Raw genomic sequence first — 23803 nt, 5'->3', positions numbered from 1 at the left:
TTTTGCACGTAATAATATATCAAAATTACATTTCTATGGGGACAAAATGTAGTTAATCATAGATTTGAAAAAAGATGGGAAGATCTAATGAAAAAAATGAAAATGATGAACATAGCGAGATAAACATGATTGTCTGTTTAACACATCTACCCCGAAATGATCCAGCTTATTTAATACTTTTTGGTATTTTAAAAAATAATTTCTTCTCATGCATAATTTAACATCAGAATGTTAAGTGTGATCTTTTAGGAGGGAGAAATACGCAAGAACTTTAGGTGGAATGAATTTATATGGTGAGGGATAACACTTTTTCATCTTATGTGGACATTACACATAAGAGAACTCATTCATCTTTTGAAATACTTATTTCTTTTGTTCTTTATTCGGAGTACTTCAAAAGAAGTTTTTGTTAACATCTTGACATATGAATTCGAATATAACATAAAATGATATAGGCATAAACTAAACTTCATCCGTCCCGAAATGTAAACAAAAATGAGTCAATATAAGTTCATGTAATTGATACAAATTTTTGCTGATCAATTTTTGCTTATATTTTGGGACAGAGGGAGTATAATTTTCTATACACTCTCACAAGTTCTATTGGTGTCACTCTCCGGGCATCATAGGTGCAAATATGCACTATGACTATACGAAGTCATCAAAGTAACTTTTTCAATGTTTTCCTGAAGCATAAACGAAATACAAAGCTTGCAACTTAATTGGGTACTGGCTGATATAGATCAGTAAAGCAGATGCAGACCAACGTTTCTCATAACTTATGGAACACCAAATTTTTCTTAGTCTATATTTTGGGTCCTTCAAAGGATGCTTTGTCTACATCTTTTGATAAATTAATTAACTACAACCAGAAGTATCTATTCGGGTCATAGTCCAGGCTGCATAGATGCAAATATGCATTCTGACTATATGAAGGAAGTTGACAAAGTAACTAATGTGTATTCAATGTTTTCTTGAAGTATACCCGAAATACAGAGTTTGCTTAGAAAAAAAAAAATGTTATACCTAAAAATCAAACTCGAATATTCCAAACCATTCATGTTATTTATTTAGAAAAAAAAAATTGTTATACCTAAAAATCAAACTCGATTATTCCAAACCATTCATTCTCATAGGAGCTCATTAACCGGCCACTTGAGTCAAATCACTTAGTTTATGCTCTTGCATTTAGTTTCACTTAAACAACCTCTAGAATTCAATTCAAATACTATAAAAAAAAAAAAAAAAATATTCACTTGAGTCACAAACCGTTATCAAGATTCATTCATCCATCAACCGTCAAATCTTAGTCTTGTGTCACAACATTAGATATATAGCTATGATAAACTAACCTACCAAGTAAAAGAAAACGATAACAAGAATAATATTCCATTTTTCTTATCTTTTTCTATTCTCTACTGTTAGTTATTACTACTATTTCATTCATCTAAGTTGCAAGAAATTCTTCTTGTTTTGCAATGGGAAACAATGAAGAACAGAAACATGCATTGAAGGACAAGTTGAAGGAACTTGTGAATACTATTGTGGAAAGTGATGACTTCACTGTGCATGCTGCTGATGAAGCTATCACTGCTCTTTCTGTTCTTAGGGATATGAAATGCAGTGCTTCTTTCTCTCGTAAATTGGATCATTTATCTCTTCCTGTTCCTCCACAGTTTCGTTGCCCCATCTCAGGTCTCATTATGACTGATCCTGTTATCTTGGCCGTTGGACAGGTAATTTCTTCTTTCTCACTCTCTCTCATCAACATAAAGATCATTTCTTGAATGCTTTCTTTACCAAGGATTTTCAACATTTGCGTAATAATATTTAGATACCTATTAGGTCTTCAAAACTTTTTTTTCCTTTTTTCCTAATTTTTTTGATTTTGATTGTGTTCAAATAAGGTGATTGTGTGTTTTTTCTTGCTGCATGATTAGTTGTTTTTGATTTGGGGGAGATTTTGGGGTTGTACTTTGTTTGTAGATTGAGAGTTAGTTATTATGATTCCAAGGTTTTAAATTGCGGTAGCATATTCATGATTCTGCAAAGAATTGCGGGTAAATTGATGTGATTGATGCGGTCTCAATCGCAGTTGCGTTGTTGTTGCCGAGGCATCAAAAATTATGATGTCGCGGTTCAGATTACCATGGCAGACTGTTTTTAAAAACCTGATGATGGGGTGGCAATTGTCGGATTCAAAATGGAAGGAATTTCGACTTAGTTTTTTTTTGGGGGGATTTGGGAGTGGTACTTGTGTGTAGATTGAGAGCTAGTTATTATGATTCCGAGGTTTTCTAATCAGGGTAGTTATTTAACCACGATCCTTGAAGAATTGCGAGTAAATGTAACTAATGTGGCTGCAATCGCAGTGGAGTTGTGGTTGCAGAGACATCAAAAACCAGTGTTCAATTGTCTAAAGGTTTTCCACTTTGTAGGATTTCAATTTTCATTATCACTTAAAGGGTGGAGGTGTTATAATGCTATTTAATGTTCATGATTTCTATGTTCCTTAATTAATGTATTGACGCTGCAGACTTATGATCGACCATTCATCCAGAGGTGGCTGAATGAAGTCCTCAGAGTTTGCCCTCAAACTCAGCCTGTCCTCTCTCACTCCATCCTTTCTCCTAATTATTTGGTCCATGACATGATTTCAAGGTGGTGTAAGGAGCATGGAATTGAGCTACCAATGCCTGTTGGGGACATTGACAATGGAGAAGTAACTGAAGCACACAAATACCGTTTACATTTGTTGCTTCACAAATTGTCCTTGTCTGCATTGGATCAAAAGGAAGCCGCAAGAGAGCTTCGGCTGTTAACAAAGAGAATGCCGTCGTTTCGAAGACTCTTTGGTGACTCGGAAGTGATTCAGAAATTGCTCAGTCCGTTATCACCCGGCGTGGCTTGTACCGATCCCGAACTCCACGAGGACCTGATTACAGCTGTTCAAAATCTCTCAATTGATGAAAGCAACAAGAGAGTTTTTGTAGAGGATGAAAAGCTTATCACCTTTATCATCGATTCCTTGAAATCAGGAACCATACAAACAAGAAGCAATGCTGCTGCAGCTATTTTCTCATTATCAGCTCTTGATATCAACAAACACATTATTGGAAAAACTGATGCGATTAAAAATTTGGTTGATCTTTTAGAAAAGGGGCATCCATCATCAATGAAAGATGCTACTTCGGCTATATTCAATCTCTGTATTGCACATGAAAATAAAGCGAGGACTGTTCGAGAAGGTGCAGTTCAGGTTATTCTCAGCAAGATCATCATGGACCGTGTTCTAGTTGATGAGTTTTTGGCTCTATTGGCACTTCTCTCCAGCCATTCAAAGGCTGTTGTGGCATTGGGAAGTCATGGCGCTGTCCCTTTCTTTATGGGTATTTTAAGGGATAACAGCATTTCGGATCGGAGCAAGGAAAACTGCGTTGCAATCTTATACATCATATTTTTCAATGATAAAACAAAGAGGAAGGAAATAAAAGAAGATGAAATAGCCAATGGTACATTGTCTAAGCTTGCACAGTGTGGAACTTCAAGAGCTAAGAGGAAAGCTTCTGGTATTCTTGATAGGCTCAACATATAGTTCAATCCTCAAAGCACATTACTTGAGGGTCTATTTGGTGTCCATTTGTAAAAATGTTATATGAGGAAGTGTCAATAAAATCACCAATTAAGGGTAAATACCAAACTGATTCTTTATGAAATTAAGACTAGAAAATTATAATCACCTCTTTGTAAATGAATTTCTTGTGTTCTGTAGTTTTTATCCCAAAATAAAAAATACAGAAACCTTACATATTGTGTATATTGCATGGAATTGTATCAAATTCTCTCTTTTCCTTTACAATAAGCTTTCTACTTCAAAACTTATGCATATTATGATTATTTGGACTAAACTTCATATGATCCATTGAACAATTTCTGCTTCTCCCTGATGGAGACTAATGACTGATTTGTGATTCAACTCGTTAACATTGCTGCTAGACATCTTAAAGTCCTCATCGAAATACTCGGAGTTTAGATAAAGAAAGTCATGAGAATGATTGATATTGCAAGGGTTGGTTTTACAATGATATTCTTTGTCTGTGTCATGCAATGAGAATGAGCAAGTTCCAAAGGTGGAACTTCTGAAATCAGAAGAACTTGGAGATGTTGCAATTTTGTCATCCAAGATATAAGGAATAGATATTTCTGTTGGTTCGCTTTGGATCTTACTTCTACTGAATTTTTCCCTTGTCGTTGGAATTACTGCTTTAATGATTCTAGGAATAGCATGATCTATGAGTGCAACATTGCTGTTTAGTTGTCTAATGCAGTGACCAACTTCCTTCTTATGGAATCTGCATTTTAGAAAAATTAAAACTGTCAAGTGCTGGTACATTGTTACTCAAATTAATACCTTTCACAAAGTTGTAAAACAGTACCTATCAAGTATTACCCATGAAGCTTCAGTTTCTTTGCCTTTTGTGGCTATTGAACCCACCTCTGCATCAACAATAACTTTCACTTTGAAATGAACCTAGGATGAAGAGACAATAGTTATAAATTAGATAAAAAAAAAAAATACATTGTTAAACTTTGTAAAATATTAAGTGTGAAACCTACCTGCATTAAATTGTTAGCTAAGCATAGCTTCTGCATCTTACGGACATATGCATTGATTGTTTGTTGAAGAGCATCCCTTTTACTTTGATCAATTTGATCAAAAGAGTTTCCTTTACTATGGTTAGCACCGCCTGTTATTGCGTTAGCAATGAGCATCACACAGACATGGTCAATAACACGCAAAAGTAAGGAAAAGAAAACGAACACTTTTGTTATGGAATGGTTAAATTAAAACTAAAAGTGAAAACTCACAAGAAAGAAAATAACATGCTAGAGATTTAAGCCTTTGATATAAATTCGGTTTAGGAAGAACAACAAGCAGAATTATGAAGTCATCAGACTTGGTCACATTTTGTATTGTCCATTCCATTGCATAATCACTGCTGATTTCTTTACTGACATCAACAACAACTAGTATCACCTCTTGTACCATTCTTTTTAAGACTTTCTTTTTCTCCAAGTCTCGGTGTATAAGAAAACAGAATAATGCTGAGAAAGTAGAACTAACCATGGTATTAGTTCTTTTGTCAAGTTCTTATATATTAAGTACCAGTATTTTCTTGTAGAAGAAAATTAATAGGCTTAATAAGGTACAGCTATCATTAGAGAATATGCTGCATATTTTTTAAACAGTGCGATGGTTACATAGAAAATGAATGAGGAAAAAACAAGTTTTGGCCAGAGAGAGACAGAGAGTCATGGTGTTGGAATGATCATGATGCAAAGGGGTCCCACAAGGAAGAATAACTTGTTTTCCGTGCCACTTCCCCTTTTGTTTAGATCAATCTTTTTTTTATAACAATTCTTTCAAAATCTGATTAATTTAGATAACATCAACTGAGACTTGCATATGTGTAATACCATTGATAACATTTTTTTGTGTATGGAACATTGGAATTGTCATACAATAATAAATGAATGAATGTTAATTAAATATGTAACTTTTTTCAAATGATCAATACATTAAATACTGGTTAGCAAGACCAGCAACACAAAACAAGAAGCATCGTTCTTCCGATAGTGCAACACTTGCCCTACGAAAATTCACAGCTGCTTTGACTCTAGCCCTTGAACCAAAGGTTGATAAATTAATCATAAATATGAAGCCTACTAAACAAAATAGATTTAAAGGATGCTTGATTTTTCAAGTTTGAGTTTCTATAAGAATTCCACATATTGGTTAAATTGTAATGCTTCGGCTGCATGATGCAGCAGAAAAATACAAAGCACCATGTCGAAGTATGTGCTTGCATGCTCTTCAACATTGCATGTATAAACCAAAGCTTGATAATTTTCATCACAAAAGGAAAACACTTTACACTTCCCTCATCGCCGATCTGATTCACTGCTACTCATACGATCGAAAGGATGACTGTTTCCTTCATCATCAGATTCCATGGCTAATCGCATGCTCTCTTCTGTCCTTCTGCTATGGTTAATGTCCGAGTGAACACTCCCACTTCCTCTTCTGCTGCTACGGTCAGACATAGCACTGCTTGTATATTGGATTGATGAGCCATCTCTATGAGACGAAATCATGCTTCCATCTTCCGATTCCGCGTAGCTCGAAACTCTAGCAGAAGATTTTCCACTACTCTTATGGATTAAATTTCTGATGGAAGATTTTCTACTGCTTTTCTGGCTTAGTTCTTTGATTGAAGTTTTTTTGCTGCTTCTCATGCTTAATTCTTTGATAACAGCCTTTTTTGTGCTGTTTGTCTTTTGGCTTAAATTACCAACAAAGCTTTGCCATTTTCTACTTTTTTGGTCACTGGAAGAAGCACCGCCCTCTGCTGAATCTGTACTGATTGTTTCATTCCTTGATCTTGTGCTGCTTTTTCGGCTTGATTTCTTTGAAGACGCCCTTTTTTGATGTTGGATTAAGACATCATTTTCTTGGTATTTTGCACTAGATGCAGCATGCTTTTGAGAAGTTTCATTGTCTTCTTCATGATCAGGGCCTTCATCATCTGAAGTTTCTCCTTCTAATTCACTTTCACTCTCACTTTCCCATTCACTTTCGGTAGCAACACTATGCATAGAGACAGAGGTGGCCGTGGGAAGTGAGGGTGGTGGAATTGATTGCGTCGACGTGGAAAGAAAACTCAGAGCGGTCACAACGTCGCCGATCAAAGGACGAGCTTCTGGTTCCTCTTGTAAGCACATGGCTGCTATTGCAACAGCTTGATTCAGATCCTTTTCTGGGAATTGTTTGTTGAGAAGTGGATCTGCCATATCTGGAAATTTCTTTGGGTCCCTGAATAAGGGTTGTGCCTGCATAATCACGAAACCAAACATTACATTACATTGCATCACAATAGCTCGTATATTAGTCTAACAACCTAATCAATTAAGACTAGCACATAAACATCACTTTGAACATTAGACGTAGAAATCACTCATTTTTTATTCATGAAAAACCTATCAACATATATACACCTACCAATCTATCATGCAATTTTATTACTTCATATTTATATCATTTTGACAAGGCAGATGCTTACTGACTTGTTGTCCAAGCAATCAACTGTCATTTTATTGATTAAGCTATCAGTCTTAATCGATTGACGTCAGTTCAGAAAGCAATAAAGTAATTCGGTTAAGCATAAAACACAATATCTATTATCAATTAGACTAGTTAATTTTACCCATGAAACAAGGTTTTGCTCTTCGTTAGGCTTTGAGGTGTCAATGGCACGTCGTCCAGTGATAAGTTCAAGCAAGACAACTCCAAAACTGTATACGTCTGATTTCAAGGAGAATTGACCTGTTCTTGTATATTCAGGAGCACAATAACCGTATGTACCCATAACTCTTGGAGGTGCTTGGTTCATCTTGTCTCCACCAGAAAGTTTTACCATTCCGAAATCGTATAGTTTTGCATTAAGATCAACATCCAACAAGATGTTGAGTGCTTTAAAGTCACGGTATATAATTGGTGGATTGGCACTGTCATGCAAGTACTCTAGTCCTTTAGATGCAGCTTCTGCCACTTTCATTCTATCAAACCAATTTAATGGTGGTTCATCCGTTTTTTTCTCTGCTACAAAAACGGAAAAGTGCTATATTAATCATTTCATAGTGAAAGATAGAAAAGTAGTGCACATACTCTTAATTATCAAAACTAAGATAAGTCAAGAAAAGGCGATGAGTAGTTCTTGCAATGCAATAGATAAGGTTATGAATAATTTTAAACTGTGTTCTGCAACTACAATTGCTGCCACAATATAAAGGTTTTAAAGGCCGTCCACCATTTCCATACCCCTATCAAGTGGAGTCTCTTGAATCCCTTTTTGTGTAATATTTTGTTTGGTCATAACCTTGTTCTTAATAGGCCTTGCTAATCTGTAGTTTAGCCATGAGATGACTAAAATCAGATCAAAATTATTTCATTCAGGATTGAAATCAAGTACTATCTAAACACCTTAGATAAAACACAATAACCACTTGTGTTCAACTTTTTGTTTCCAAGAAGACGACGATCTTCTATGTAATATTAATATACAAACAAACATATCTGTTGAAATTAAAGTGAAAAACAGATGGAAGATTACCAAGAAGACGGTCTTCAAGAGTAGAGCCAGGAAAGTATTCATATACCAAAAGACGTTGATCACCATCAGCACAATAACCAATGAGATTGACAAGATTTTCATGGTGAACATGGCTCAGAAGAGAAACTTCAGCCAGAAATTCCTTGCTGTTTTCGGTCCCATGTCGATCGAGTTGCTTCACGGCTACAACCTGAATAATGGTTACAAATCAAACAATGAGGAGAGAAAAACAAAATAAGCAAAGAAGAAAGATAAAAAAATTCATTGAAAGCCTTATTTATAACCTGTCCAGTTGCAGGAATAACCCCTTTATAGACTCTTCCAAAGCCTCCTTCACTAAGGAGACATTCCTGTCGGAAATTCTTTGTTGCTGTTGCTAGCTCACGGAAAGTGAAATTTTGTGCATTGATGTTTGTCGGATCTCCTTGCATTTGCTCATCTGCCCTTTGTTTCTTCATATCTGCATGCATAACAAGAAAATCACAAATAGTAAAAATAAAGGTCTCCGAACGCTATCTAGACTGCGACATCAATGTTTTTTATGTTTCCATGACCGCAATAAGAATGTGGTCACGTAAGTTGTATTGGATCATGATTCTCTGCAATATCATATATTGTGACGCAACGGTAACCATGATTTAAAACATCGCATATATATATATATATATAACGAGGCGAGGCACATTATTAATTACCTGGTGTTTTTGCTGCAGAGGTGATTTCCTGTGCTGTGGGAGAACCATGCTCTCTCTTACTATTACTGTTTTTATTTTTCTGATGGCCGCAACACGGAAAGCAGTTCATGCTTTCCTGATCCACGATATATTAATTAAATAACCTCCAATCAAAGGCTTATTAAGATTAAATATTCTAAACAATCAATGTTGCTGTCAGATAAAAACAATGACAGAAAAATTAAGATGATGATGATGAAGAAATTAATTAAAGTTGAAGGATCTAATTAAGGGTCCCTCAAATATTAACAGAAAATGAAGGACCCCCCAGGGGAGGGTAGCAGAGGCAACAGGAGTGGCAAAGAGATTAACAGGGAAATGTGAAAACAGGATGAAGACTTAGCCATGTTGGCGGCAATGGAAAAATGGTAATGTTTCCTCACAACTCTCCTACAAAATAGGAGGATATATGAGTGGACTTCATTATTAGGTGGATACCAAAATTTGTGGGATTCTAATTCCAGTTTTTGGGATTAAATTGGTTATGATATATGTCATTTTCTTCTTCTTCCAGGCCATTTTTAGATGGCATGCATCCAACCATATGTGCATATCATTTGTTTTAATTAGGTTATTTAAGTTTTTTTTTCTTTCCATATTACATTAATTAATAGGTATGTTGATTGCTCATTTTCAATTGAAACTACCATGATCAGAATTTGATCTATACCATTTGTCTAGAGAAATCAACACTAAAGTATACGTTTGAATATGGAAAATGCTAATGAGATTTAACTTTTTTTTTTTTTAAGGAATGAGAATTAACTTTGTAGAAGTTTAAAAAAATTGTTAGCATTTGAAAAAATGCAAATTTGTCGGTATATATTCATATATTAAATAAAAAAAGAGTTATACGAAAATTTATTAATGTTTAGAAGCAACTTTAGTGTATGATGCATTATGCCCAAATTTCTTATAGATGATAGCAAAAAATGAATTAAAACTTAATGTGTGTCAACTATAGAACCAACCTCAAAAAAAGTCTCAAAGATTAAAATTATTGATAAAAAAAAAAAAATCACAAGCATTAAATTTATTATTTTATATTATTAGTTTTTGTATTATTTTATATTTCGGTTAAAATGTAATTTGTTGTTTATTGATATGTATTATTTTATATTCCATTGAAAATGTAGTTTTTATGTATTATTGTTGTGTATTGTGTATCATTTTTAATTTTATATATTTATTAAAGTAATTTTTTACGGCTTTAATAATTAAATATGTTTATGCATTTTAATCAAAATAGTTAAAAAAAAATTGACGAAAATAAGATTATAGCTTTTTATTATTAATCAGAGAATCAATACAAAATGGTATGTTATGATTAATATGGAGATTAGCATGAGACGGGGCTGCCTTTGCTAAACTATGGGCAACACCGTTGGCTTGTCTTCGAATGAACTTAACATCAGAGTTCGATAAATCGGTCATTAGGATGTATTTGCAATATTTAATTATAGCTATGAAATCAGAGACACCATCAATATTGTTGTAAATACTATCCGTCACCACTTTGGAATCTGTTTCAAAATCCATGTTTACCAAGTTGAGCTCTCTAGCCCATAGCATGGCAGATAGAAGTCCCAAAGCTTCTCCCAAATCCACATCCAAAATAGGCTTCATCCATTCAGTTCTGGCAATGACAAAATTACCTGATGCATCCCTAATACATGCTCCAAAACTAACTATATTAAGGGAATTGGAAAAAGAGGCATATGTATTACACTTTAACCTTCCTGCACTTGGCTTAATCCATTTCACCAACTCATTTTGAACCGTACTGCTAGCACCTTGACGTCACATCTCTTGCGCATTCCACCAACTACTTAAGAACGCTTCAGCACGGCCACAAATCTGCTGAGTCATTTCAACATCATTCTCCCATATTTTAATATTTCTGCTCTTCCATATACTCCACAATGTTACCCCAAATCGTTATTTTTGATGATTATCAAGGTTTTGAAGAATTGCAAAAATATTGGCGGCGCATGAGGACAAGTTCTGCCAAACCTGTTGAATGGTCTGCTATAATTCCATGTACTGCCAGGTTTTAGGACAACCAAAGAACATATGTACGCTATCTTCATTGTGCTCATCACATATTGCACACATTGTTGGACATGGAACTCCTCGGCCTTGCAACCTCAATCGAGTTGGTAAACAATCCCGACACACCCGCCACAAGAAGTTCTTAACTTTCGGAGGGAGTTTAATTTTCCAAAGCATGCTCCAACATTCAGGGACTCTATGTTGCACGACATAGTCATCATTATTCATGATATTTCTATACGCACTCTGAACCGAGTAATGACCATTCTTTTCAAATTCCATGTGGCAGTATCGACACGAACTGATGCTAGAAGTGGCGTGTTCAGAATCATGTCCGTTGTTTCAGTATCGAAAACATAGGTAATGAAATTCTCATTCCACTGTTTTGTGTTTGGTTTAAACAAATGAGCTACCGTCAGTCCATCCCACATGTGTTGCAACTCATTTATTGGTGTTAACCGCGTTGAATCCTTCAGCCAAGGTTGGTCCCAAACCGAAATGTTTTCCCCTGATCCTATACTCCAGTGCATACCTTGGTTAATCTTTCCTCGAACACTCCATAGGCCTCTCCACACATAACTCAGGTTATGCCCAAGAGAAGCACCAAAATAGTCACTATGCAAAAAATATTTAGCTTTGAGTAGCCTAGTGATAAGAGTGTCTGGGTTAGTTATCAACTTCCAAGCTTGTTTTCCAATCACTGCTTGGTTAAATGCTTTAAGGCTTTTGAATCCCATTCCTCCAAAAACCTTGGGAACAGAAAGGCGTTCCCATGATAACCAGTGCATACCTCGAGAATTTGCAGGCTTATGCCCCCACCAGAATGAGTTCAACATCTTTTCGATTTCGTTGAGCAAAGTACCAGGTAGTAAGAAGATACTCATAACATAAAAAGGTATCGACTGAAGGACTGATTTTATGAGAATTTCCCTCCCTGCTTGTCAGAGACATCTTGTTCCAAACGTGATCCTTTATGAACTTGAAAGTTGCTTTCTTGCTTCTTCCAATCATCGAAGGAAGTCCCAAATATTTGCCAGTCCCAAGCACTTGCCTCACCCCTAGAATGTTGGCTATGTTTTCTTTGTGGTCTGCAGGTGTGGTACTGCTACAATAAATCTCTGATTTCTGAAGATTTATCGCTTGCCCGGAGGCAGCTTCAAATGTGGAAAGAATATTTTTCATAACTGTTGCTTCTTGTTCACACGCCCTGAAGAAGAGAAAACAATCGTCCACAAAAAGAAGGTGTGATACAGAGGGAGCATTTCTACAGATGAGGGTTCCATTAATAACACCTCTACTTTCAGCATCACGAATTAGAGCAGACAAACCTTCGGCACAAATGATGAATAAGTAAGGGGAGAGAGGATCACTCTGCCCGAGTCCTCGACCCGGAACAAAAGGTCCCACTTGCGCACCATTTACCAGCACCGTGTAATCAACCGTTTCCACACATAGCATAATCCATTTGACCGACCTTGGTGAGAATCCCATTTGAGTCATGACAACACGTAGGTACTCCCAATCTAGACGATCATAGGCTTTGCTGATGTCAAACTTAAGGGCTACATCCCCCTGAGTTCCTTTAGTTTTCCTTTTCATATAATGAATTATTTCGATAGAACGCTCCGGCACAAAAGCGGACTGAGAGACTGAGATAAATTTATCAAGGACAAACTTCAGTCTATTTGCAAGCACTTTAGCCATAATTTTGTAAACCACATTGCATAAAGTGATATGTCGCCAATCTTTCATAGAAGTCTGAGTATCACCCTTAGGAATTAAAGCAATATTAGTGGAATTCAAATGCGGCGGAAAAGTGCCACTTGCAAGCCATTCACAACCTGCTTGGTAAACCTCTTGACCACACATATCCCAAAAATGTTGGTAAAACCCAGGGTTGAAACCATCCGGGGCCAGACATTTTTCAGCTTGCATTGAGAACGCAGCCACTTTAAATTCTTCGAAGGTAAAAGGTACTGTTAGTGACAAATTATCATCATCTGAAATTGTATTTGGAATTTTTGATACAACAGCAACACGTGAGCTTGGCTGTCTGGTAAACAATTGCGAAAAATAATCCCGAGCAATAATTTGGAGTTCCTCCTCTTTTTGACAAACATTGCCATTAGTATCTTGAAGATGTTCAATACGGTTAACTTTGCGTCTTGAAGTTACGGCAACATGAAAGAACTTTGTATTCAAGTCCCCATCGCGGTACCAGAAGGTCTTTGCACGTTGTTTCCAAAATAAATCATCTTGCACTAGCAATATGTCCAGCTTGTTTTTTAGTTCAGTATAATAATTCACATTTGATGCATTTATTTGAGATCGAACAACTTCAAGCTTCCTTCTAACTCTGCTGATTTCTTGACGAGTTTTATTGTTTTTGCTGCTCCATTTAACAAGATCATTTGCACAGTTGTTGAGTTTCTGCGTTAGACTGCAACCCTTGTAGCTTTGCCAGCTTTGTTGCACAAGATGCCCAAATTCTGGTTCAACCGTCCATGCATTTTCGAATTTAAAGCGCTTCTGATTGCGATGTTGAGTGTCGACCGGTTTACAAGTTAGCCACAGTGGGTAGTGATCTGATGATGTGATCGTGAGACATTCAACCTTAGCTTATGGAAAAAGATTGTACCAAGTAGAATTTACCAAAGCTCTGTCTAGCTTTTCTTCAACAGCTCTAGCAGTTCCTAGACTCTTGAACCAAGTGAACTTATATCCAGTCATGTGTAAATCAACCAATCCTGCATCCAACATAGCCTGACGAAAACCTCGTATCAACCACTGAGGTCGTTCTGACCGACCCTTCCTTTCTTCTGAGGACAAAATGTCGTTAAAATCACCGATAACACACCATGGTAATGAAGATAAACGAGCCAACCCTCTCAAAAAATTCCAAGATTTGTAAAAAAAGATTTTGATTTGTAAAAAAAAAAACATCAAAATAGTTAAAGTAATTAATTTTGAATCAAAACCAATTGCAAATAAAAAAAAAGATATAAACATGTAACGTGAAGTTTGAGTTTTTTTTTATTATAAATAACACTATTGAAGTAAAAACTAATTTGTCATACCCCAATTTTTGACCTAAAGTATTACTTTCAGAGGTCCTCTGACCCGGAATATTTCTTGATTTTTCAGAGAAAATTTCGACAAAAAGGTATTTTAAAATAACTCATTTTTTTTAGTTCCCGAGCCCACCCTTTATTATTTTTATTTCCATCTTTATTTTTTATTTTCTTTTTATCTTCATTTTAATTGTTATCTTTATTTTAGTTAATTTTCTTTTTACTATTATCGTTTTTTTATATTTATTTTAATAAGTCCAAAATGTCCAAAATAGTGTCCAGGGTCCAAAATATTTTGTTCAAGCACAATGCCACAATCTCAGGGTCTGCTCTTTCTTTCCTTCTCAAAACCAAAACGCGTTTCAATCATAATCACCATTCAAGTACTCTTTATTTTCATTGAACATTTTTCCATTTTGGAAATTTTGTTCTGGCCTTAAAAAGAATTGAGAGGAACAGAAGAGAGGACACAAAAATTCACAACGCATAACCTGCACAAAAATCAGTTACCAATTCCACAACCCATAGTCACGACATAGCAAGAAAATCACAAACATCACAATCTGAACATCCCTCAAAAACCACAACAAACCCTTTCAATCCAACAACCACCCACATCATCAAACCCCAGGCCTTTACAACAAGCACAACCAGTGAATCAAAGAATCACAACCAATAACAGAGACACACAAAGCCGCTGCAAAACATATTAACTAAAAATATCAAATCCGATCCAAACATCCACACCGAAGGTAGTATTCCTTTTTCTTTAGAGCTTAGGTTTAGTTAATTTTTCTTGTGATTGTGTGAAAAAAAATAAAAAAATAAAAGAATAGAAAGAAAAGAAAAAACGAGAAAGAAGAAGAGAGGGAGAGAAGAAGATGAGAGAGAAACAACAATGAAAATGAGGAGAAGCTGTACGATGAGGGATATTTATATCCCTAGAATCCAGTGTGGCGGGGTGCATGCTTTAGCATGAACCCTCGCCTTCCTAAAAGATATATGGATTAACTATAACAAAAGTTTATTTTTACTTTTACTTTTACTTTTATTTTTATTTTTTTAACAAAAAAACAAAAGTTTATTATACAGTGTGTGTGAGACATACACAAATATTTTCAAAACATTTACTATGATAATATTTTCAAAACATTTACTATGATATACCAACTCTTTCATAAAAAATATATAATATATTAACTCACTATACTATATTCCAGTCAAAATATAAATCAATGTATGTATTTATTTTTGAATATTTTTTCTCATTTTTGGGTTAAATATGTTTTTGGTCCTATAAAATTGGAATTTTTTAAGTTTAGTTCTTATTTAATTTTAATAGTTCTTTTAGTCCCTAAATATTTTTTTGCACTCAGTATTAGTTCGTACTCAAATCAAATTTGTTTAATTTATGCTTAAACTCTTGAATTTTTGAATAATTTTTTCGCAGACATGTTAAGAACATTACTAAAAGTTTCTCTCCAAAAAATTGTCACAAAATTTGATTTCTACGTCCAGATTTTGTTACTTTTATCTTTAATTTTTGTCGTTTTAAAAAATTCATATTTAATTCTTTCAATGTTAAAAAATTCTAAATTTTAGTAAATCAACCTTTCATAGTGTTCTAAACTTGTCTAAAAAAAATCGTTCAAAAATTTAACAGTCTAAGGATAGTTAAACAAACTTTGTTATAGTAAGGACTAAAATTATAAGTAAAAAATTAAGTAAGGATCAAACTTAGAAGTTCTCAATTTTATAGGGATCAAAAACATAATTAACCCTTTGTTTTTTTATAAACTCCAATATAATATTTAATAGTAATTGAAACAAATATTTTTATAATGTTTAAAGTATTGCATTAATATCCTGACCAAAAAAAAAGTATTGCATTAATAATCGAAAACATAATTAACCCTTTATTTTTTATAAACTCCAGTATAATATTTAATAGTAAGTGAAACAAATATTTTTATAATATTTAAAGTATTGCATTAATAATGAAATAAAATATGTATTTGTCAAAAAAAAAAGAAATAAAATATGTAAAAAAATGAAGAAATAAAACATCAAACCAAAATTGTAACAAAAAAAAAACATCAAACGAAATAAATGTTTTTATAGATCAAATTACTAAACTGACCTTTGGCATATTAAAAGTTCTCCACCGCTTCACGACGCGGTCGGTGCACATTCATCTCCGGCGAGGGTTGCTGAATTCTCTGTTCTCTGTCTCGAATTTCGATCCTTTCTCTGTCTCTCAGTTGTTAGGTATTTTTTTTTGTATTATTGAATGCAGATGCTTTTGAATGTCAATCTTTGTGTAGTGCATTGCAGTGATTTGAACACTTATTTATCTGATTGTATCTGAATTCTTTGTTCGATTATTATATTTTGCTGAATTTGGTTTATTAGGGTTTACTGCTTTTGATTCGCCAGTAATAGCTTCATTTGCTCAATTGAATTGATTTTATGATCAACTTTGTGCTTATTACAACTTAAATTTTTCGTATACAGTATGATCTGCTTATGTAATCTATATCTTTTAGTCTATTTAATCAACTTTGAAACTGAGTTAATCCATTTCACAGTTTTTTTAAGAAGTTAAATTAGCCCATCTAAATTGACATCAGGAAATTAAACCTATGACCTTAAAGAGGAGCACACTCTAAGGTTCTAAGCCAACAAAATGGAAGAAGAAAAAAGCACGATAGAGGCTTTGCCGGAGGGATGCATTGCCAAGATATTGTCGCATACAACTCCAGTCGATTCATGTAGGCTCTCACTTGTTTCCAAAGGCTTTTGTTCTTCCGCTGAATCAGATATTGTTTGGGATCGTTTTCTCCCATCCGATTTGATCTCAATCATTTCTGATTCCCAGTCTGCGTCCTCACTGTTTACCACCTCTCCCTCCAAGAAGTCTCTATATCTCACTCTCTCTGACCATCCCATCATAATCAACAATGGTAAAAAGGTATCATTCTCAGAAACTACCAAATCAAGTTGTCGATTTTTGCTATAATAATTATTCATTATAGTTAGAATGTTAAACTTGACTCTTTATTATGGTGCCGCTAAATTTCAGAGCTTTCAATTAGAGAAACGGAGTGGTAAAAAGGTATACATGCTTAGTGCTAGAGATCTCTCCATTACTTGGGGTGACACTCCTTGCTATTGGGATTGGATAACCCTACCAGAATCCAGGTCAGATCTTATTTAGATTTTCTTTACTAGTAGTAATTGATTTTCTCCAATCCTACCAAAATCAATCAGCAGTAAATGATTTTGTTCACAACTTTTGAACAGATTCCAAGAAGTTGCTAGACTTCGTACGGTCTGCTGGTTTGAAATTTATGGGCATATTAATAAACGTGTTTTATCCTCAAATACTCAATACGTAGCTTTTCTCGTGTTTAAGATGATCAATGCCTATCGTTTTGAAGATCTTCCTACCAAGTTAACTGTGGGTGTACTTGGAGACCAAGCCGGTGTATCTACCAAGAATGTTTGGTTGGACCCAGACTATGATGATAGAGAACGAAATGACGAGTTCCAAGGACTAGAACGTCCAAAAGTGAGAAGTGATGGATTTCTGGAGATTGAGATGGGAGAGTTCTTCAATTCAGGCCTAGAAGATGAAGTTGTTGAGATGGGTGTACTTGAAATAAAGGGTGGTCAAAACAAAGGTGGTTTCATTCTTGAAGGAATAGAAATAAGACCTAAGAAGTGAAGGATCGAGTTCAATGCCAAAAGAAAAGGGTCTTTCTATATTTGGATATTCAGATGGAAAATGAAAATAATATGGAATTATATATTGCTTCTTCATATTTAGCTTTATGTTAAAATGACATTATTTTGGAAATTTGACACTTAAATGTTGAAGAATTAAAAACTTGTTTTGGACAATTTCAAAGTTTTGGACAATTTCAAAAATTGCAGTTGTAGAATTTTGTATGAGAACATATTATGTTGGAGCATATGTAAGAAACTTTATTGGTGAATTGATATTGGATGATATTTATATTGGGTAATGTGGTGTAAGAAACTTCACAGGGGCCTTTTGTAATAATTTTTAAAACAGTTCCTAAATATGTTAAAAATTATAAATGACATTCATTTTGAAATACTTATTTTTGCTGAAATGATAGAGTATTCTTTATGATAAAGTTCTTCCTTATCTTGCGTTCCATTTATAGGGGAACAAGAAATAAAATATCACCAACAACAACAATCAAGTCTTATTTCATTAAGTGGGGTCGGTTACATAAATTAAACGATGCCATAGTCTTTTTATAAAAAAAATTATGTTTTTCACCAACTTGTTTATCTCTAAATCCTTCTTAATAGTTTCTCTTCTAATTTTTTTAGATCTACCCTTGGTGATTTGACTTCCCTTCATTTGATCTATTCATCTTACTACAAAATCCACATATCTTATCTTTACATGTCTAAATCACCTAAGTCTAATTTCTACCATCTTTTCTAATATAGGTGATACCCTAACTCTCTAATGTTGTCATTTCTAATTTTATCTCATCTAGTCTTACCACACATCCTCATCTCTGCTACACTTATTTTGTGTTCGTGTTGGTCCAACACTTTGTCCCAAACAACATCGTCCGTCTTATCGTTGTTAGATAAAAAAAAATTCCTTCAACTTAACTGGTACTTTCACATCACATAAAACACCTGAGACACTCCTCCAATTCAACCACCCAGCTTAGATTCGATGATCTACATCTCATTTCTTCTTTGGCGTTTTGTACTATAGACACATGATACTTGAACCGCATAACTTATGGTATGATATAATCTTCAACTTTTACCTCCACGCTAGAATGTTTCACATCTTGCTAAAATTACATTTCATATACTTTGTCTTACTTCTACTAAAGCGAAAGCATATGTTTCTATGCCTAGTGTCCAAGTCTCCAACCTCCCATTTAACTCTTCATTCGACTCTCTTACTAGGACTATATCATCTACAAAAAGTATACATCTTGATGCTCGATCTTGGATATGTTTCGTAAGTACATCAAAAACAAAGGTGAAAAGGCAAGAGCTTAGTGTTGAACATTGGTGCAGTCCTGTTGTTATGAGTTTGTTGTCTCAACTTATGTCCTCACACTAGTCGAGACTCCATCACATATATCCTTGGTAGCTCTAATAGAGACACCCTAACATCTTTCTTCACTATGGACTTCCTATAAAATCTCTCTAAGCACTATATCATATGTCTTCTCCAAATCAACAAAAGCTAAGTGCAAGTCCTTTTGGTCTATTTAGTATTTTTCATCACTTGTCGTAGCAAGTATATTGCTTCCATTGTCAACCTTACAGACATAATTAAAATCAAATTGATTTTCACTAATTTGTAAAAAACTAATTCATTTTCTTATCAAACAAAATAAATTGTGAGTGAATATTTATTTTAATATTTAAAAAAAACAATTTTGAATCAAATATTTCAAAAAAATTGGCGGCAAAATTTTGTCCCTAACAAAAAAATAATACCAAATTTGTCTTTGATTAATTTTTTTAAGGAGAGTCTTTGATTAATTATAATCAAGAAACTAATTTGTCTTCAATATAAAAGTATCACAAACTAATTTGAGTAGTAATTTACAAATGACTAAATCAAGTCGCAAAAATACGATGAGGATCAAAATTGATCTTCACTCGTAAAATTTTGGGGAATTAGTCACTTTAGTCCCTGAATCGGAAGGGATTCGTCATTTTAGTCCCTGAATGCAGATAAATTGCAAAATAGTCCTTGAATGTAGACTTTGTTAGTCAATTTAGTCCCTGAATGCTAACTTCGTTAGTCAATTTAGTCCCTGAATGTAGACTCCGTTAGTCACTTTAGTCCCTGAAATTGACCATGCAGGGACTGTTTTGCAATTTCTCTTCGTTCAGGGACTAAAGTGACGAATCCTCTCCCATTCAGGGACTAAAGTGACTAATTCCCCTAAAATTTTCGGTTCGCTTAAATGGATAACCGAAATGCCCTTATTTATAATAAAAATTTACCATTTTACCTCACGGTTCACAAACCCAAAACAACGTCCTCTATTCTCTCTCTATCTCAGGCTCAGCCACGCTGGTATCTGTTCTCACTCTCGATCCCTCAGCCCTCTCCACCGCCTCCCTTCCATCTTTCTCTCGAATTTCGATCCTTTCTCTGTCTCTTCTCTTCTATCTCATTTGTTAGGTACGCTATTTTTTTCTATGGTTGATTGCAGCTGCTTTTGAATGCTAATCTTTGTGCATTGCAGTGATTTCAATATTTATTAATCTGATTGGATCTGAATTCGTTCTTCAATTATTGTATTTTTCTGAATTTGGTTTATTAGGGTTTACTGCTTTTGATTGTCTTGTTTTTAGTTTAATTTTTTCATCTGCTCAATTGGATTGATTTCATTACTTGGTCCTTGAAGCATTTTGATTTTTCTAGTTTTGAGCTGGTTTTTATTGTGTTATACATAACGTAGTAGGTGCCATGTGTTTATGTTGTGGAAATGTGTAGTGTTAAGTGGCTATATGATTGGTGTTTTGTTCTATGGAACATTTTGGCGATTAACATTCTGCAGAAATTTTCAAGTCATTATATGTCCTTTCGCGTGTATATATGTTTGTTTTACGGAAGTGGATATCGATGCATTTGGCTAATGATCATGTAGAAGTAGTTGGTGGCGCATCCCTTACTTAAGTGTCTGCGTAATTGACAACTTATTCAAGAGATTTGTTTAGTTTGTTACCTTTGAATTGACACAATTGACGTTTGTTGTCAATGTTGTTTGTTCTTCTTCTAAGCGCCCTGATGAGCTATAAGCTCTCCTATTAGAAGAAGTTGAATACTCTCTCCCTTTTAAAACTAAAATTTTTTGTTTGCAATGTGATTTGCCTATTTAATTTTATATCTCATAGTCTGTTTAGTCAACTTTGAAACTGAGTTAATCTATTTCATAGTTCTTATTGCGTACCCGACCAACAGTGATGGATATGAAAACCGAAGAAGGAAAAAACATGATAGAGGTTTTGCCGGAGGGATGCATTGCCAAGATATTGTCGCATACAACTCCAGTTGATTCATGTAGGCTCTCACTTGTTTGCAAGGGCTTTTGTTCTGCCGCTAAATCAGATACTGTTTGGGATCGTTTTCTCCCATCTGATTTGATCTCAATCATTTCTGATTCCCAGTCTGCTTCCTCTTTGTTTGCCACCTCTCCCTCCAAGAAGTCTCTATATATCACTCTCTCTGACCATCCTATCATAATAGACAATGGTAAAAAGGTATCATTCTCACAAACTACCAAATCAGTTTCGATTTTTACTACAGATACTATTATATATTCATATATAATAATCATTCACTATTAGTTAGAATGTTAAACTTGACTCTTTTAATATATATTATCTGAACTATTTAAATGGTGCCACTAAAATTCAGAGCTTTCAATTGGAGAAACAGAGTGGTAGAAAGATATACATGCTTAGTGCTAGAGATATCTCCATTGCTTTGGGTGACACTCCTCAATATTGGGATTGGCCAATCCTACCAGACTCCAGGTCAGATCCTAATTAGATTTTCTTTACTAATTACTTGTATTTTTTCTCGCATTGGAGATGTGTTAATTGTGTTATTGATCTTGCGTTTATTTACAACTTTTGACCAGATTCAGAGAAGTTGCTAGGCTTCGTATAGTGTGCTGGTTTGCATTTGAAGGGACAATTAATAAACGTGTTCTATCCTCAAATACTCAATATGCAGCTTTTCTTGTCTTCAAGATGATCAATGCCTTTGGTTTTGATGAAATTCCTATCGAGTTAACTGTGGGTGTACTTGGAGACCAAATAACTATGCGTATAAATGGAAAGCAAGTAACTGTTGGTGTACTTGGAGATCAAATATCAACCAAAAATGTTTGGTTGGACCCAGAATATGATGATAGAGAACGAGATGACGAGTTTCAAGGACTAGAACGTCCAAAAATGAGAAGTGATGGATTTTTGGAGATCAAGATGGGAGAATTCTTTAATTCAGGCCTAGAAGATGAAGTTGTTGAGATGGGTGCACTTGAGAATAGAGGTGGTCATTCAAAATGTGGTTTCATTCTTGAAGGAATAGAAATAAGACCCAAGAATTAGTGAAAATAATATGGAACAGTAGTGCTATATCGTACGAGACATTTGTTCGCACAAAATGCACGACAGCTTGTTTGCCTTACAAAATCACCATATATGGGCTCATTTTAAACAAATTTAATATACTCACAATAGAATCCTATATAGCTATCATTGCAGATGATGTTAGTAATTTAGTATCACCGCCAACCTCACCGCTTCATATTTGATATCATCATTGCATAAAAAAAAAGGTATAACAGCACACGAGAAAGAGAGAGAAATGAAGCATAAAAAAACTGTGAAGTGTTGGTGGCAGATGGTGGTTACTACTGTATATTTTATAGAAATTTAATCTAGCTTGCTGTGTTTTGAAAATAAAATGAATAGCTACCATTCGTCTAAATTCGTGCGAGACTGTGTCGTAACATTAAGCATTTTCCAATATGGAACAGTAGTGCTATATCGTACGAGACATTTGTTCGCACAAAATGCACGACAGCTTGTTTGCCTTACAAAATCACCATATATGGGCTCATTTTAAACAAATTTAATATACTCACAATAGAATCCTATATAGCTATCATTGCAGATGATGTTAGTAATTTAGTATCACCGCCAACCTCACCGCTTCATATTTGATATCATCATTGCATAAAAAAAAAGGTATAACAGCACACGAGAAAGAGAGAGAAATGAAGCATAAAAAAACTGTGAAGTGTTGGTGGCAGATGGTGGTTACTACTGTATATTTTATAGAAATTTAATCTAGCTTGCTGTGTTTTGAAAATAAAATGAATAGCTACCATTCGTCTAAATTCGTGCGAGACTGTGTCGTAATTGGTTATTCATGTTCATATACTTTGCTCTAATTTATTTAGTTAATTTACTATTATACTCTCTCTATTTGAGTTTTTCTCATTTTTTTTGTCTTTTATGATTACATTTATTTCAATTTTTTTTTGATAATGACAAAAGGGGGAGTATATGTGACAAGTATTTAAAGGCTCTGAGCCCCATTAATGGCATTTGAATTTTTTGAAAAACTTCTATCAGTTTTTTTTACCTTATTGGTATAAGCTATGAACGAACGAAGGAGTATCAAAATTCAAGTAAAATTAATTGAACCATTCTTCTTATCTATAAGTTAATTCTTCCAATGATTCAATTTTTTAAAGCTCTGATATTTTTATTGTGCGAAAAATGAATTTAATTAACCTGGATAGAACTTAGGGGGAGCTTACAAACCTCACCTTAAAGACTATCAGACTCAGGGGGAGTTTGAGCTTACAAACCTCAGACTCTGAGCTTACAAACCTCAGAACCCCAAAGTCAACTTGTTAATTAGATTAACAACAATTGATCAATTTTTAAATACTATTGTTTGTCATCATCAAAAAGGGGGAGATTGTTGGAACAAAATGTGTTTAACAATGAACCTTAAAGAGTTTTGATGATAACAAGGTATTAAAAATTGTAAATTGGACTAGCTAATATTTGTTCAAGTGTACAGGACCATAATTACAAAGTTACATCATCATTGGTTCTGAATGAGCAAATAAAGAGCAAAGGAAACAACAAAGATTTGAAGCTTAGACGCTCCTGAAGGCAACTTGTTACTAAAGAAGAAAAAGCGCTCCTGAAGTTAAGTCGC

The 23803-nt window shown here is 34.4% G+C and overlaps 5 protein-coding genes and 1 pseudogene across 9 annotated transcripts; 3 read left to right on the top strand and 3 right to left on the bottom strand.

The window, feature by feature from the left end:
- Nucleotides 1-1376: 1376 nt before the first annotated feature.
- LOC146957001 (U-box domain-containing protein 9-like) lies at nt 1377-3669 on the top strand (annotated as a pseudogene). The gene is made up of 2 exons (XR_015021712.1): nt 1377-1736; nt 2537-3669. The product of XR_015021712.1 is annotated as a U-box domain-containing protein 9-like (transcript).
- A 241-nt stretch (nt 3670-3910) lies between these two features.
- Nucleotides 3911-5050, bottom strand: LOC146957000 (uncharacterized). Its single transcript, XM_085722483.1, has 4 exons — nt 4870-5050; nt 4618-4748; nt 4437-4531; nt 3911-4352 (listed from the first exon to the last, which is right to left on the bottom strand). Exons 1-4 carry the CDS (start codon nt 5048-5050, stop codon nt 3911-3913), a joined length of 849 nt encoding a protein of 282 aa, XP_085578609.1.
- Nucleotides 5051-5514: 464 nt separating this feature from the next.
- LOC146956999 (putative serine/threonine-protein kinase PBL24) lies at nt 5515-9238 on the bottom strand. 2 transcript variants are annotated; one of them, XM_085733291.1, is made up of 5 exons: nt 8867-9238; nt 8456-8631; nt 8172-8361; nt 7266-7660; nt 5515-6891 (listed from the first exon to the last, which is right to left on the bottom strand). In XM_085733291.1, exons 1-5 carry the CDS (start codon nt 8973-8975, stop codon nt 5944-5946), a joined length of 1818 nt encoding a protein of 605 aa, XP_085589417.1. In that variant the 5' UTR covers nt 8976-9238; the 3' UTR covers nt 5515-5943. The 2 variants fall into 2 exon arrangements, with proteins under 2 accessions (XP_085589417.1, XP_085589424.1); XM_085733298.1 differs by having other exon boundaries at nt 7266-7657; nt 8867-9217.
- A 942-nt stretch (nt 9239-10180) lies between these two features.
- On the bottom strand, nt 10181-11745 carry LOC146956998 (uncharacterized). Its single transcript, XM_085749970.1, has 2 exons — nt 11199-11745; nt 10181-10593 (listed from the first exon to the last, which is right to left on the bottom strand). Exons 1-2 carry the CDS (start codon nt 11743-11745, stop codon nt 10181-10183), a joined length of 960 nt encoding a protein of 319 aa, XP_085606096.1.
- Nucleotides 11746-16165: 4420 nt separating this feature from the next.
- On the top strand, nt 16166-18026 carry LOC146956997 (F-box protein PP2-B10-like). Of its 2 annotated transcripts, none has more exons than XM_085733273.1 (4): nt 16166-16296; nt 16659-16999; nt 17111-17229; nt 17332-18026. In XM_085733273.1, exons 2-4 carry the CDS (start codon nt 16715-16717, stop codon nt 17753-17755), a joined length of 828 nt encoding a protein of 275 aa, XP_085589399.1. In that variant the 5' UTR covers nt 16166-16296; nt 16659-16714; the 3' UTR covers nt 17756-18026. The 2 variants fall into 2 exon arrangements, with proteins under 2 accessions (XP_085589399.1, XP_085589408.1); XM_085733282.1 differs by having other exon boundaries at nt 16211-16296; nt 16617-16999.
- A 2040-nt stretch (nt 18027-20066) lies between these two features.
- Nucleotides 20067-22189, top strand: LOC146956996 (F-box protein PP2-B10-like). Of its 2 annotated transcripts, none has more exons than XM_085733266.1 (4): nt 20067-20236; nt 21020-21318; nt 21476-21594; nt 21702-22189. In XM_085733266.1, exons 2-4 carry the CDS (start codon nt 21022-21024, stop codon nt 22171-22173), a joined length of 888 nt encoding a protein of 295 aa, XP_085589392.1. In that variant the 5' UTR covers nt 20067-20236; nt 21020-21021; the 3' UTR covers nt 22174-22189. The 2 variants fall into 2 exon arrangements, with proteins under 2 accessions (XP_085589392.1, XP_085589385.1); XM_085733259.1 differs by having other exon boundaries at nt 20995-21318.
- The last annotated feature ends 1614 nt before the right edge of the window (nt 22190-23803 follow it).

The sequence above is a fragment of the Medicago sativa genome, chromosome 1 (genome assembly GCF_051527215.1).
Source record: "Medicago sativa cultivar Bolivia chromosome 1, Bolivia_mono, whole genome shotgun sequence".
Classification (NCBI taxonomy): domain Eukaryota; kingdom Viridiplantae; phylum Streptophyta; class Magnoliopsida; order Fabales; family Fabaceae; genus Medicago; species Medicago sativa.
Note: the sequence above shows the minus strand (reverse complement) of the source record. Positions and strands in the feature narration are given on the sequence as shown.